Here is a 16,083-nt window from a genome sequence, read left to right on the forward strand (position 1 = left end):
GATCGCAGAGACTCCATGCGAAAATGCCGCACCTGAACATGCTTGTTGAGAAGCTTGAGATCCAGGATGGGCCGGAAGGAACCGTCCTTTTTGGGGACTAGGAAGAGATTTGAATAGAAACCTCTGAACCGTTCCGTGGCGGGAATCGGTACAATTACTCCGTTGGCCTGCAAGGATGCCACGGCCTGAGAGAAGGCGGCGGCCTTGGAGCAGGGGGGAGTTGAGAGAAAAAATCTGTTTGGCGGGCTGGAAGAGAACTCTATCCTGTAGCCGTGGGAGATGATATCCCGCACCCACTGGTTGGAGACGTGTTGAAACCACACGTCGCCAAAGTGGGAGAGCCTGCCACCGACCAAGGACGTTGCTGGCTCGGCCAGATAGTCAAGAGGAGGCTGCCTTGGTGGCAGCAGCTCCTGCGGACCCTTGTGGACGCGGCTTCTTGCGCCAGGTGGGCTTCTGGTCCTTGGCTGAGTTAGTGGACGAGGCCGAGGGCTTAGAGTACGACCAGTTGGAGGAACGAAAGGAACGAAACCTCGACTGGTTCCTGCCCTGGACAGGTTTCCTGGCTTTAGTCTGTGGCAAGGAAGTACTCTTCCCGCCAGTAGCCTCCTTAATAATTTCATCCAGCTGTTCACCGAACAGCCTGGACCCGGCAAATGGAAGCCCAGCAAGGTACTTCTTTGAGGAAGCATCTGCCTTCCACTCACGAAGCCACAAGATCTTGCGGATAGCGAGGGAATTGGCGGAGGCCACCGCAGTGCGGTGAGAGGCCTCCAGCATGGCAGACATGGCGTAGGCTGAAAAGGCTGAAGCCTGGGAAGTTAAAGCAACCAATTCAGGCATAGAGTCCCTAGTGAGGGTATGCATCTCCTCCAGGGAAGCAGAGATGGCTTTGAGAGCCCACACTGCTGCAAAAGATGGGGATAACGAGGTCCCTGTCGCCTCATAAACAGACTTGGCCAGGAGGTCAACCTGGCGGTCAGTGGGATCCTTGAGAGAGGTGCCATCAGCCACAGATACAACTGTCCGGGCTGAGAGTCTAGACACCGGAGGGTCCACCTTTGGTGAGCGCGCCCACTCCTTGACCACCTCTGGTGGAAAAGGAAAACGGTCATCAGAACCACGCTTAGGAAAGCGTTTGTCAGGACAGGCTCTGGGCTTGGACACAGTGGCCTGAAAACTGGAGTGGTTAAAGAACACACTCCTTGGTCTCTTAGGCAAAGTGAACTGGTGCTTTTCTGCCAGAGAGGGTTGCTCCTCTGATACTGGCGGATTGAGGTCCAGTACAGTATTAATGGACGCAATCAAATCACTAACATCTGCATCCCCCTCAGTCAGATCAATGGGGCACATAGAGGTAGCGTCCGAGCCCCCAGTAAAGACATCCTCTTCGTCCTGCGAATCGGCTCGTGAATCGGAGCCGCGGGACGAGGAAGGAGAGGGGTCCATGCGTTTCCTTTTAGGAGGACGGGGTCTGGGAGCAGATGAAGAATCCTCTGTGAGATCTGGAGAGCGAGCTGAAGCAGCAGGGGCACCCTGTGAAGGGGGCTGATGCATGCTCAGCAGAGTCTGGGACAGCTCTCTCATGGAGTCAGCAAAGGACTGGGAGATAGACTTAGTAAACAATTCTACCCAAGCCGGGGGTTCAGCCACCGGGGCCGGAGCAGCCTGAGGGACCACTGGGGAGACTCCAGGCTGAGGCACCACCATGTTAGAGCAGGCATCACAATGAAGATATGTGCTCGGTTCACGCAGTACGAGCTTACATGCAGTGCATATTGAGTACAGCCTTGCTCCTAGTGTGAGACATGCTGCTGAGGTGGGTGCTCTGCAGTAAGAACACACTCCTTCAGAATGACCCCCAGAGAGTGTATAATAAAGTCCACAACCAGAGGTTGTGGCTTACCAGACCGATTTGTGTGCCCTCCGGATCCCACAGCTCAGACCCCCAGTCAGGTTGCAGAGATGCAGCAGCCAGCGCCGATCAGTGTGAAAACGCTGATAAAATGGCGCCGGAGTGAGGAGGGGGGCCGGGTCCTAGTCCAAGAGTGGGAACCGGAGGGCCAAGGGGATATACAGGGGAGGGAAACATCTCCTCAGAGAGGAGTGTCCTCCCCTCTGCTGAACGGCCGGTGGGCGGCGCCGCACTGTCCCTCTGCATGACTGACATGCAGGGGCAGTGAAACCGAAAGTAGGCCGCAGCCGAAGCCGGGGACTAAATTTTACAATGCGGCCGGCGAGCAGGCACCCTCGGCGCGGTTCTCAGGGGAAAACCAGAGAACCGGCCGGAAATGTCACCAAAATAACTAACACACTCTCCCCAACAATAAAAAATGCAAGGGACCCATAATAATGTCTCAAATACTTAGCTTGAGAGACGCAGGGCCAGGTCCCTGAGGGGTGAGTGCTCCGTCCGGCAGGGTCCTGAGAGGGCTGCGGATGGAGACCGGTCTCCTGCAAAGCAGTGAGAACCGTGCTGGCTCCCACTTCAAGCCAGAGCCCGAGGGATGGTGAAGGAGCGCGGCATGTAAGGCTCCAGCCTTGAAATCAACCTTAACAGCACCGCCGACACAGTGGGGTGAGAAGGGACATGCCGGGAGTCCAGCTTGGACCCGCTTTTCTTCCAACTCTTTAAAATCAAAAATCAGATGAGAATGCATGTGTGATGTGTGCCTCCTGAACACAAAGCATTGAACTGGCTAGATTTGGTTATCCAGGGGGTGTATATGCTAGGAGGGAGGAGCTACACTTTTTAGTGTAGTACTTTGTGTGTCCTCCGGAGGCAGAAGCTATACACCCATAGTCTGGGTCTCCCATAAGGAACGATGACGAAAGTGCCTTGTTCTGCCGATCGGTGACCAGCAGTCTGACTCACAAAGACCTATAAGTTATCACCTATCCTGTGGTCACTGGACAAACCCTTTAAGCTGCGATGTAGTGATATAGAGGGCTCTTTGGCAGGATCATGGCCAAAAAGACAGTGTAGTCCCAGCCTAAAGGATACTTTACACGCTGCGATATCGGTACCAATATCGCTAGCGAGCGTACCTGCCCCTGTCGGTTGTGCAACACTGGCAAATCGCTGCCCGTGGTGCATAACATCGCTTACATCCGTCACACATACTTGCCTGCCTAGCAACGTCGCTGTGACCGGTGAACCGCCTCCTTTCTAAGGGGGCGGTTCGTTCGGCGCCATAGCGACGTCACTAAATGGCCGCCCAATAGCAGAGGAGGGGCGGAGATGAGCGGCCAGAACATGCCGCCCACCTCCTTCCTTCCTCATTGCCGGCGGGACGCAGGTACGGTGAGTTTCCTCGTTCCTGTGGTGTCACACATAGCGATGTGTGCTGCCGCAGGAATGACACACAACCTCGCTACTCACCTGTCAACGATTTTTGGTGTTGGAGCGACCTCTCCAATACCAACGATTTTTACCTCTTTTACGATCGTTTTAGGTCGCTCAGAGGTGTCACACGCTGCAATGTCGCTAACGCCGCCGGATGTGCGTCACAAACACAGTGACCCCGACAAAATATATTGTTAGCGATGTCGCAGCGTGTAAAGAACCCTTAAGAGAGCTTCAGAGCAAAAAATATATGGGATTACCTTTGAAAATCAGTCAGACTCCAGATCACAATTTGCACAAGACACATTGTAAAATTAAAAACACCAATTTGATTGCGCTGAGAGAAAAAAAACACCCTAGGGGAGAGAGAACAGAGACAAAAGAGCGGTGCTAATCTAACAGTAGTAATTGATGAATATAACTAGGTGAATGAACTGTTGCACTCACCTATGGAAGGTTTAATAAGCGCATGTAGTAAATCGACTGCACAGAATTTGTGGACTGGAGCTGGTTCAGTGTGCTGCTCTTACAGGAGGCTGTGAGGATTATCCTCCGGTGAATCACACAGCGACGTGTTGATCAGAAAAAAAGACTTTTGTGCGGTGCTCCCGGAGACGAGGAGGAAGATCCACAGGCAATCAGAAAGAGGAGTATTTGTGTTTATTGCTACTGTACTGGCGATACAAAGCGTTTCAGCATGAAAATACCTTCATCAGGTATCAAACATAAAAACATTACATAAAATGTATATTTTATATTTGATACCTGATGAAGGCATTTTCATGCTGAAACACTTTATATCGCCAGTACAGTAGCAATAAACACAAATACTCCTCTTTCTGAGTGCCTGTGGATCTTCCTCCTCGTCTCCGGGAGCACCGCACAAAAGTCTTTTTTTCTGATCAACACGTCGCTGTGTGATTCACCGGAGGATAATCCTCACAGCCTCCTGTAAGAGCAGCACACTGAACCAGCTCCAGTCCACAAATTCTGTGCAGTCGATTTACTACATGCGCTTATTAAACCTTCCATAGGTGAGTGCAACAGTTCATTCACCTAGTTATATTCATCAATTACTACTGTTAGATTAGTCTTTTTTCTGATCAATTTGGTTACGATGCCGCCAGTTTTCTTTCCCAGTAAATCCCCTGGTCTCATGGTGACACGCACCTCTCTGCGGGCAGCCTCTCGCTCTGCCTCACTCTCTGTTATCCGCTGTCTCAGTTCCAGTGACTCTCTGCGACTCTGCTGCTCTCTCTGCTCCTCCTGTTGTATCCGAGCCTGAAGTTCAGCCACTTCTTGTTCCTTCTGACTGCTCTCTCCTCCGAGTGTTTTTACCTGTGTACATGTGAAGGGAGAATGAGCAATTGGCAAAGAAATCACATTAATGTACAGTATATTTTATTTACACTCAGACTTATCTACTCAAGATGTTGAGATTGAATCATTAAACATCTGATAGAACTAGTGAGATGTAGAAACAGGGCCAGATGCCACTTGCCTGTCTGCGCAGCTCTTGTAGTTGTCTGCGGGCCTCAATGTGTGAACGCTCCACGTCACGCAAACTGGTTCTCAGTTGTGCTGCTTCTCGCTCAACGCATGATTTGGCCTCTAGCAGTACGGCTAAGCGCTGCTGCTTCTCCTCTACTGCCACCTGCAGGCTGGAGGAGTCATGGTTGTGAAATTAACATATAATATATTAATTCCCGTGCAATTAAAGATAACCATTAGAAAAAAAATGAAATTTCAGTCATTGATATCTGCCATTGTTTGAATAGGAGCTGATTTGCAGTAGCCAACAGTGGCCACTAAACAGCGGTGTTTACTGCGTACATTGTATACATCTGAGCATGGTTACAACTGATTCGTGGAGACGTTGGGGGTCTGACCTCCACTGACCTGATACTGATAACCTAACCCCACGATAGTGGAAAGTCCCTTTAAAATATATATGGGACTACAACTGACAGGTTTATCTGAATGAAACCATACTTTACTTTTATTCAAATGAGTTGTCCCACCATTAAATAGTAACTAAAGTTTTTTTTTTTCTATTATTATTATTATTATTATTATTATTAACAATAATTTGTCTAGCATGGAGAGCTATGAAACTGCAAATAAATTTATTTTGAGATTTGTTGTCATTGCTGTAAAAAATGCATTAATGTGTCTTCCAAACCCCCGCTTGCCTCCTGTCTTTTTGGCTACCTTAAGCTGGACTGATATCAGATGGTACCCATTTAGCGAACAGATGATGGCAATGAAAGGGTCAGCACCTGCATGTCACTAAGGCCTCCTTCACACGTCCGTGTTTCGGGTACATGTGGTGTCTGCTTCAGGCCTCTGCCACACTCACGTGAAATTCACGCACGTGCTGAGAGACACGTATTTCCCCTGCGTGTAGGTAAGTACGTGTCTCTGGTACGTGCGTGACACGTGTGTTCTACGTGTGCTATCCGCGATAGCACACGTAGAACCGGTAATTATTATACTCACCTGGTCCTTCCTGATGTCCGCGCTGCTGTCCGTGGTGCTGATCCTTGGTCTGCAGCCCTCCTGTCTCCCCGCTGCTGCTGCTGCCAGGCAGTGAAGTGAATATTCTATGAGAATAATGAGCGGCGGTCGGCAGCAAGAGGCAGCAGCGGCAGAGACAGGAGGGCTGGAGAAGGTGAGTTAATGTTTTGTTTTTTTTTCACTGACACGTGTGTTTTCTCTGGCGCGTGTCACACGGGACCGCATCCACACTACACCCGTGTGGTACGGGTGCGGGCCGTGTGATACCCGTGCTGCCGGAGAAATCACTGACATGTCAGCGCTTTGAAAAACACACACGTACAAACGCACACGGACACACGTTCCGTGTGGTTTTACGTGTGTGTGCCTGCTACAATAGGGTAGCATTGGTTAACGTGTCTCCGTGCCGCCGGTACGTGTAAAAAATGACAAACACGTGCCGGAGGCACGGATGTGTGGCGCTAGCCTCAACATGTACCGGAGACAAGGACACACAATGACCTATTTAATTCAATGGGTTTGCGCACATGTCCGTGTTTTGATGTGATCCGTGATTGATTGCTCTCAGTGAGAGAAACAAAATTAAAATTTTTTAGCTGTGATACTTTTTAATGGCTAACTAAAATAAAATAAAATGATGTTACAAAGCAAGCTTTCGAGACATCTCAGGTCCCTTCATCAGGCAAAATATCTGAAGAAACACAAATATATACACAAACAGAGCAGATGGATGGAATAATAAAAGAGAATTTTTAAACTTACCTGCTTCCAATGCTGCTGTTGCTTCTGAGTCTCACTCATTATGCTCATGAATATTCACTGCACTGACTGCGGACCCGGAAGCAACAGCAGCGCCGGAGATAGGTAAGTATACAAGTTCATACTGTCCATGTCCTATTCGGATGTCACACGGATAGTACACAAACAGCACCAGGAACACACAGACACATAACCGTACCTACACCATGGACCATTCAAAATGATAGTTTTTTGCACGGATGTGTGAGGGGGCCCTAACTCTGGGGATAAGCGGCTGAGATTGCTCTGATAAGGAGGAGACCCGTGCTGACCCTTTCACTGACATCATCTGTACTCCACATGAGTACGTTCTGATATCAATACAGCTAAAGGCAGGCAACCAGACTGTGAAAAAGCAGTGGCTTGGAAGCCATCTGCATGCTTTTTCTTAAGAGGAATGAAGACAAAGCCGTAAATAAAGTACTTTGCAAAGTTTCATCACTTTCCAGGTTGGACAAAATTATAAAAAACAATTAAAGTTTAAAATTTAAATATTAAATTAATATTTCAGGTCATAAAAATGTATCTGTAATTATTAAAAAATATATTTCTGTGTCTAGATATTGCTTTTACACACTTTCAGAACATCTACCAAATGTGCTCAGTACCAGTGGCAATATGAACGTACACAAGTACATAGTATGTACACACATACATAGTCAGTAGATCCAACCACCAAGGTCCTTGTGTACACGGGTGGTGTGTGATTCCTGCTATTGTTCAGGCAGCCAGTATCAGTAGCACACTAAATACAGCTTCCTCCCCTGCTCTGGACATGTTAGCGGTAAGAAATCAAAGGAACAACAGAGGGCGCCATAACAAGGGTGTAGCAATAAAATCTAGACCGGTCAGTAGAGTTGAGCAAGTACCTAACTATTCGCATTCGCTATACCCATAACGAGTACTGTCTAATACTCCCGTATTCATTCCGAATAGCATGTGCAATGCAAGTCAATGGGGAAAAACTCGCAAAATAACGAGTAACCAGAATGCCGTACTATTAGTGTGAGTAGTAAATAGTACGACATTTGGGTTACTCGTTACTCTGCGGGTATTCCCCAGTGACTTGCATTGCACACGCTATTCGGAATGAATACGCGAGTATTAGACAGTACTCGTTCTGAGAATAGCGAGTACGAACAGTTAGGTACTCGCTCACCTCTTCCGGTCAGCTCTCCTCACATTTCAGCTTTAACAAGTACTTGTATTTTTCAAGAAAAACAATTCTTGAGCATTTTTTCTTAGTGCCTTGCATTCAACTATTCCTCTTACAAAAAATGTATGAAAACAAATTGCTAATTAGCGATCATTCTCCTTGTTAAAGAAGTGTATCTCTGCATATTCTGATACTGTCAGCACTGATTGGACGGCATCAGGCTGTGCAGGGACATGGCCACATGCCATAAATCTTACTCCAGTCAGTGGTGTAAGGAACGCCACCGCATGTGATGAATTTGACGAGATGGGGTCACTATTCCCCCGCTTCAGCTCCGCTCATTTTAGCAGAAATGGGCAAAAGTAGGAAACTAAAGGGCCAAACTTTGGATTATTGAAAGCAAACAAAATAGTGTTTGAGGGTAGACATTCACGTTAAGTTCCAACTCTACTGTTGTAAACCTACCTGCTCCTCTCTGTCTCGGTTTTCTTGATTGATGCTCTCAGTTCAGTGTTAGATCTCTGCAGAGTTTCTCTTTCACGGGTCAGATCACCAAGATCTCGACGCAACTCTAAAGCTTCTTTCCTCTGTAATTCACATGTCTCCTCTGTCTCCCGCAGCAGACGCTGAACTTCAATCATGTCTCTGCGTAACCCATCTCTGGCATCCTCTGCTAACCGGAGCTGGGTTCTCAGCTCTTCCACCTGCGGGGGACAGCAGTACTTATTAGAAATTAGCTTCTCTTTGTTGTGTGTCCAGCCATGATGTCCAAGGTACCAAAATGTGTATAAACACCAAGGATTAAAGGTAAAAACACATACAAATATAAGCTGAAGACAGCATGCTGCAAGGGTTAAAACATAGAATTCAGGGATGCCTGTCTTGTCAACGCCTGATCTGTTGCTTATTTGCTATGATTGTTTAAGCAGCAGGATCCTTAATCTTGCTGGACTACAATGTCACGCACACGGCAGACTGACAAGCCCCCTTCTCTGATTGACACCTTACTGTCAATGTACAGAGAACCTGTTATGAGCGGGACAGCTCTCTCAGCTCTGCTACATTGCTAAATCTAAAAATTCTGATTATGTCAGAATAGCTATACCCAGTAATCTAAGTGATTTATAGTTGGATTCAGGATCTCTTTGCCTACATCACGCTGCTCTCAAATGAGATAGCAAAACCTGCTGACAGATTCCCTTTAATTACAATGTAATAATGCAGAGCTGCCAAAAGACACATCCCCAGAGAATACTGTGAGTAATGATTCCTTTGGTAAAGACCAGACAGATTAATATTGGGCGCACTAAAGAAAATCTAGAATTATAAAGTGGTTAATCCCTCACTCCTCCCCTCCAAAAAAAAACAAAACAAAACAAAAACAAAGCAGAATACTCAGGTGAGCAGCAGGGATAAAATAGGGACAAAGTTGAACACTTTTGGCATGATGACAAGTCCTCTTTAAAAGCCAAGACTCCCCGTTGTTCACTACAATATTGTGGAATTGTGGTACACTGCCATTGACTCTTTCACTGTCTTAGACCTCCACGGATACAGACATTTATCCCTTCATTGCCCAAGACAACCAGGGATGCATAAAATAACCTTCACTAATTGACATGTGGTTGCTGTTCACTATTGTTTTGCTGGATGCTATGTGTCCCTGTTTATCTGACTGCTTTATAGCAAATTATTTATTGTATATTAATATTTTTATGTGGTTCTGAATGGATTAACTTAAAAGGAAATTTAACTGTCCAGCTAACTAGTTATGTGCTTCTGTCTTGCTATAGGCCTCATCTAACTGTTTACTTGGATTCAAAAGAAAGAGCAAGGCTGACTTCATACATCTAATATTCACAGAGCAAACCGTCCGCAGGTCTTGTGACCCAATCTCAACAGCCCGATTGGCATATATGAGACTTAAAGGGAATCAACCAGCAGGATTTTCATATATAAAGTAAAGCCAGTGCTATACTGGCTCTAGGATGCTGAACGGTAAGCCTAGCTTTTGATCAGAGTTTGGATGTTTTATTTCAGAAATATGTGCAAGTAAAGTTCCTGCGATGCACGGCTATTTGATTGACAGGTGCAACAGGAAGGGAAGATATGGGTCCAGTCTTGCTATTTATTCCCATATCTGTGTCTGCCTGCGCTGGAATTAATGTCTATGACGGCGAAAGGGCGAGGAAGGCCAGGGAGAATGGGGCGGGAGTAGATAGCACAATCAGACCCACATATTCTCTTGCTGTTGCACATGTCAATCAAATAGCAGAGCATTGTTGGAACTTTACTTGCACATATTTCTGAAATAAAACATCCAATTTCAGAAAAAAAGGTATGCTTACATTCAGCATCCTAGCAACAGTATATTACTGGTTTTACTTTATATATGAAAATCCTGCTGGTTCGTTACCTTTAAGTTCAGGTCAGGAGATCGGTGGCTAGTTTGTAATTGGATCGTAATGTCAGACATGTAAAACCATCTTTAGAATAGGTCTAAAATGTGTGCAGTTCTCTTTGTCCCTCACATCATTAATAGATGAGGTAAGGGTTATTAAATCCGATAACTACAGTAGATATCATTTTGCACAGCGGTAATGGATATAAATACCGGATTCATTAACTGCAAAGCTTACCTCTTTGGTCAGGTTTTCTCTGTCTTGACTCAGTTGTTTGACACGCTCACATAGACTCTTGTTCTCCTTAGCGTGAGCTGACACAGCATCTTCAAACTCAGCCTGCAAAGCTTTCAGTTCAGAGGAGACTCCGTCCAGCATTGCCTGCTCGATTTACAGAGACAGAGATTCAGTTCTGAAGCATTATCCTATTATTCACCCTGTACTATAATATCCCGACTAATATATGCCAAGACTGTGGCAATATATTTCCAGCGTATAATGCATCAGACAGCTATGCTGTAATCACCTATACATCATCTCCATTATATGAGAGCTCATAATCTTTTTGGAACACATTTTGTAATAGTGTACTGTGTGTGCTGTATAAACGGACCTTGTCCTGGTCTGTCCTAATCTGAGCTTCCCGTCTAAACCTCTCGGCCTCCAGTTTGGTGTCAGAAAGCTCCCTCTGGGTCTGCATCAGCCGCTCACTCACTGTACTCTTCTCGGTTTCCTTTTGGAGGAGAGCCTGAACAAAAAAAAATAATGAGTCATTACCAAAAGAGTTCATTTCTTAAAAATAGACACATACAAGCAAGCGAATCCTTCACATACTCTTATTTATCATGAGTATTGTACAATTACTGCTCTTTAGACAAGTGTAGTGGCCAAAAAAAAAGGGATAGATAAGGCCATGTTCATATTGGCTTTGAGGCCCAATATGGAGCCCCTTTCCTGAACTCAAGAGGAATAGGAATATCTAGCAATCGGCAACTTCTTAAAAACTCATCCTTTATTTTTTCAAAAATTTCATAAAAAATGTGTAACATCAAGACATCAAATCCAAAAAATAATCCATGAAACGCATTTCGGACGCGAGTCCTTATTCATTGTACATAAACTATCTACCATGGATTATTTTTTGGATGTCATGTCTTGATGTTACACGTTTATCAAATTTTTGAAAAATAAAGGATGAGTTTTTAAGAAGTCCTATTCCTTGTGTGCTCCTGCTGACACCCAGTTTCCGCTGCAACAGACGTCTTCTCCTGCTGGTGAGCTGACCCCTTTTCCTTTTCCTCCCCTTTCCTGAACTTTCCCAAAAATGGTGGACAAAGGATTTTCGTAAAATGACCATCCCTGCAGTTAGGTTTCAAGAGCATGGAGGAACCAGCAAGCCTCTTTCCCTGGACCGAGGTATTTAGAGAGCAAATAAAAAACAAAAAATAGCATCTCGAAATACAACACAGCAAGTATGAACAGGTGCTGACTGCTATAACTACATGAAACACAAACAGAAGGATACAGCAGCGCTCCGCCAATCAGCCACAGGGTAGTTTTTATAAGTGCCAGATCCTATCTGCCAATATATTTGTAGACTTGTAGTCCAGGAGAGGCATGACACTAGGATAGGGTCCCACCAAAGAAAGATCACCTTGCCACGGTTCATGAACACACAAGAATTGGGCTATTTTTTGCACACAGAACCTTAATTTTTCTAAGTATATTCTAAATAGCATGAATGTAATTTAAACCTCATATTCTATGATTGCATATGTCTTGGCGCTCACAGAGTGCTACTGTATCTTTCTGTTTGTGTTTCGAGGTATTTAGATATAGAATGATACACTTCAGGTGAAGGAATGTCTAGCTTCAGCTTTGGCTACTGTGATGAACACCCAAACAACCCCATTATAATCAATGTGGTCCATCAGGTGCCGTTGGGGTCCGTTATGTGTGGGTCCTGGAGCTGCTGTCATTTTTGTTTTGCTTCAAACAGACATATAGCTGATCAGAACAAGGTCCAAGTTTACACTTCATTAAAGGGTTATTACCATGTTCAAGTTCCTATACCAATATGTAGTAGGTGTAGTAATAATAATAATATTAGCAAATACCTCCAATTAGAAATGTAGTATAGTTCTCCTGATTCACTATTTTGCTTACTTCATGTTCAGAGCATTGCAGGACCTTAGGTATCCATGGTTACGACCATGTATATAGTCACAGTTAGTTAACTAGTTAGTTGCTCATGGTCGTAACCATGGTTACCTAAGGTCCTGCAATGCCCTGAACATGAGGTAAGTGACGTAGCTAATCAGAAGAACTATACTACATTTCTAATTGGAGGTATTTGCTACTATTGATATTAAACCGATTACATATTTGGATAGGACCTTGAAGATGAGAATACTCCTTTAAATCTTTGTGCAATCACTTGTGTGCAGATCCTCAGACTGCAGAGTCCTTTACATAGTTATCAGCATTTTTCTAATATTAAAGGGATTGTAGAAGTCTGTCACTAAGGCTGGACTCACAGGAACGTATGAAAAAACGGTCCCATTCTCATCCAGGAGAGTAGGACGATTTTTTTCTCACTTGTTATCCATGTGTGGTCCAAGTACAATCTGTTTTTTTCTCAGCAGCGATTAGCCATTTACAGGACCATTTACAGTGTTTTCTGCTACATGATAGTAATGTATCCATAAAAATGGACGTCACTAGGATGGTCCGTGCGCCGCCCTTGTGCCTACAGTTTTTTGTCTCGCACCCATTGAATTGTATTGGCGAGTCTCGGATGATTTTGGCAGCGAATCACAGCATGTTGAGACTTTTCTCTCATCCAGAATCTGGATGACAAAAAAGCTGACCAACTGCTCTGACTCATTGACTAACATTGGTCCAAATGCAATGCGAGATATTCTCGCATTGCACTCGTCCGATTCATACGCTTGTGTGACATTACCCTTACTGTGCCTCCATGTGAAAGTAGAATGGGGAAAAAAGGTGGATTTTGTCATTGTTAGTGCACCTGGACCATACTATTAACCTTTAACATAGAATATCCTGGAACGTTCTATATTGGGATTGGGTTCAGAAGCTAAGTCTGGTCCATAGGATTCGGTTCCACTTGCGATTTTCATGGACGAGTGCAATCCGATAAAACATCGGATTGCACTCACACCGGTGCAAAACTATGGGGCAGTGTCCATCTGCGATTGATTTCTCATGCCATATCTGCATGCAGAATGAAATCTCAGCTCACGCATCCCCATGCAAGTCTATGGAAGCGAGTGAAACATTGCACTGCACTCGGATGTAATCCGTCTGCAGTGCAATGTACGCAGAAACAGGCCGGGGAAGAGATGGGGAGAAAGTGCTCCCTCCCTCTTCTCCGCAGCTGTGATGTGATCGCAAGATCGGATCACAGTTGCATGACCATCGGCTGACGCTCGCAGCAGAGGGTTAGCATATCACTTCCGATGCTCTCACATCGGAAGCTATACACTAGTGGAACCATACCCATACAGAGAGACTGACGGCTATCACATCCAAAAGCTGTCTCTATCAGCAGTGACTAGAATTAGCTTCTGTTTAACCATTTAAATGATGCTGTCAATATCTGACAGTGGCATTTAAATGTTGCAATTGATGCATTGCAAACAAATTATTATTTTTTATTTTTTTTTTTTTTTACAAAGTTCTGAATTTCTTTTAGTCAATATAATATATATACTCTGGAACGCTCTACCTCAGCACATCAGACTCTCCCCTACCGTGGAAAGCTTCAAGAGGAACCTCAAGACCCACCTCTTCCAACAAGCCTACAACCTACAATAGCCCTCAGTCCAGTAGACCACTGCGCAACCAGCTCTGTCCTCACCTATTGTACCATCACCCATTCCCTGTAGACTGTTATGTACTGTTAATGATTGTTGTACGTATACCCTCTTTCACTTGTAAAGCGCCATGGAATAAATGGCGCTATAATAATAAATAATAATAATAATAATAATATAAAACATATAAGTTTATTATCTCTGTAATCTTACTGACCTGGAAAATCAAATTAAGTCATTTTTACTTCACAATAAAAGATGTAAAAACCAACCCTCCAAAAAACAATGCATTTTGCATTTTTTTCACCATTACACCTTAATTGGTATTTTTTCCCCATTTTTCATTAAGTTACATAACAAAATGAATGGTGTCATTCAAAATCTACAAATTACCCTGTAATAAACACACCCTGGTATGGCTATAATGATGGAACAGTAAAAAAAGGTATATATTTTGGAAGTAGATGAGTAAAAACTCAAAAATAAAACCTATTACAATAAGGAACCCCTGACAAAACAGCATTAGGCAGCATTATTATCTGTGTGGCTATATCTTCTTGCCTTTTGTTTCTCGTTTTCCACTCGCAGTAAACTTTCCTCCCTCTCTTCCTGCAGGCGAACAATCTCCATACTCAGCTTCTGCTTGATGTTCTCACACTCGGACAACAGCTCCTCTTTCTCCTTCTCCATACGTTGGACTGCCTCCTGCTTCTCCTCCATCATGGCCAGCACTAGTGACTCCTAAAAGGTGGCAGTGAAGGTAATTAGACATGTAGTAGCATTAATTAGACATGTAGTAGCATTGTAGAGAGGATTGCTTGGGACAATCAATAAGGGAGTATTTGCTGCCTATGCACAGCTTATTAATGTACACACCTTTTCCCGCTTGAGTCGCTCTACAGTATCTTGGTGCTGCTGGACCTGGTTACTGAGAGACATCTGTGCGGTTTGCTCCGTTTTTGCTAGTTGCAGCTCCACCTTGACTTTTTGCTGTCGCAGCTCAGCCATGGCTTCTTCAGCATCCAGGGCTTGGTGTTGAGCCTCAGCTAACATAGAAGAATTAATATATTTCAACCATTCATTAATATGATACATAAAAAAATAAACACAAATCACAGTAGTGGGGTCTGTATTTGGATGATGGGTGCTAGCCCCTATAACAGCAATCTACCTCCATACTAGTCAGGTTTCACTTCAGGTGGTTTGGGACATGTGGGTAATTACCAGGTCTACAAGCAGAGAGATCACAACAGATCACTACCAATAATTTAATACTAACAATGAGTGAATCGATTCGTAGGACACTGTTTCAGCAGCTACGTATTATTCTGTGGCCACTGGACAAAGTGCCTCCGTCCTGCTGAAATGTCTCTTCTAATTTCTAGGTCTGGTGCAATGTCATCATTGTGGTGTCGCGGATGTGTAACGCTGCACCAGGCCTACAAATTAGAAGATGCGCTGGGGATGTCAGTAGGTAGGAGCTGGTCCTGTCTGGCGGCCACAGAATACTGATGTACCAATGGACCAGCGTCCTTCAAATCGATTTGCTCATCTCTATTTAATACTATTTTTTCCAGCCATGTACAGCCAGCTCCACTGTCTGGTCTCACCCTTTGGGCATGTTCACACTGTGTCTTTTTGTTCCATTTTTATTGAGTACTTAAAAAAAACAAACACAATTAAAAGAATGGACCTATTAATTTGCATGGTAAAATAATTTGCCAAGTGCTTAAAACAGGTAACATACATTTTTCAGATGTTTACTGCTAGGAAGATGCTCAATACTTTACAATAGAAGTTCAAGGTAATCTGTCACAAAGGAATAGCCCGGACTGCTGCCCCAAAGGGGCTCAAGGGAGGGCAGCATGACTAGGAGGGATGCCAGGCCATAGGGTCAGTAAGGGGTTAATGTAGAAAGTAGTTTCAGCGGGAAATCTGGGGGTGGAACTAAGGGGCAGTTAGGACTAGGGGTCAGTTTGATTGGTCAGGGGGTGGTGCTGTTGGGGGTCGTATATAGGTCAGGTC

The 16,083-nt window shown here is 44.7% G+C and overlaps 1 protein-coding gene across 1 annotated transcript in view; it reads right to left on the minus strand.

Moving 5' to 3' along the window:
* CROCC2 (ciliary rootlet coiled-coil, rootletin family member 2) overlaps window positions 1–16,083 on the minus strand; it is a 324,826-nt gene that overhangs the window by 53,079 nt on the left and 255,664 nt on the right. The window contains exons 20-26 of the mRNA XM_075340867.1: window positions 14,935–15,104; window positions 14,620–14,799; window positions 10,833–10,967; window positions 10,457–10,600; window positions 8,283–8,521; window positions 4,848–5,007; window positions 4,517–4,684 (exon numbers count right to left, since the gene is read on the minus strand). Coding sequence (XP_075196982.1) covers window positions 4,517–4,684; window positions 4,848–5,007; window positions 8,283–8,521; window positions 10,457–10,600; window positions 10,833–10,967; window positions 14,620–14,799; window positions 14,935–15,104 — 1,196 coding nt within the window. The remainder of the gene's footprint in view (window positions 1–4,516; window positions 4,685–4,847; window positions 5,008–8,282; window positions 8,522–10,456; window positions 10,601–10,832; window positions 10,968–14,619; window positions 14,800–14,934; window positions 15,105–16,083) is intronic.

The sequence above is a fragment of the Anomaloglossus baeobatrachus genome, chromosome 3 (assembly GCF_048569485.1).
Source record: "Anomaloglossus baeobatrachus isolate aAnoBae1 chromosome 3, aAnoBae1.hap1, whole genome shotgun sequence".
In the NCBI taxonomy this organism is placed as follows: domain Eukaryota; kingdom Metazoa; phylum Chordata; class Amphibia; order Anura; family Aromobatidae; genus Anomaloglossus; species Anomaloglossus baeobatrachus.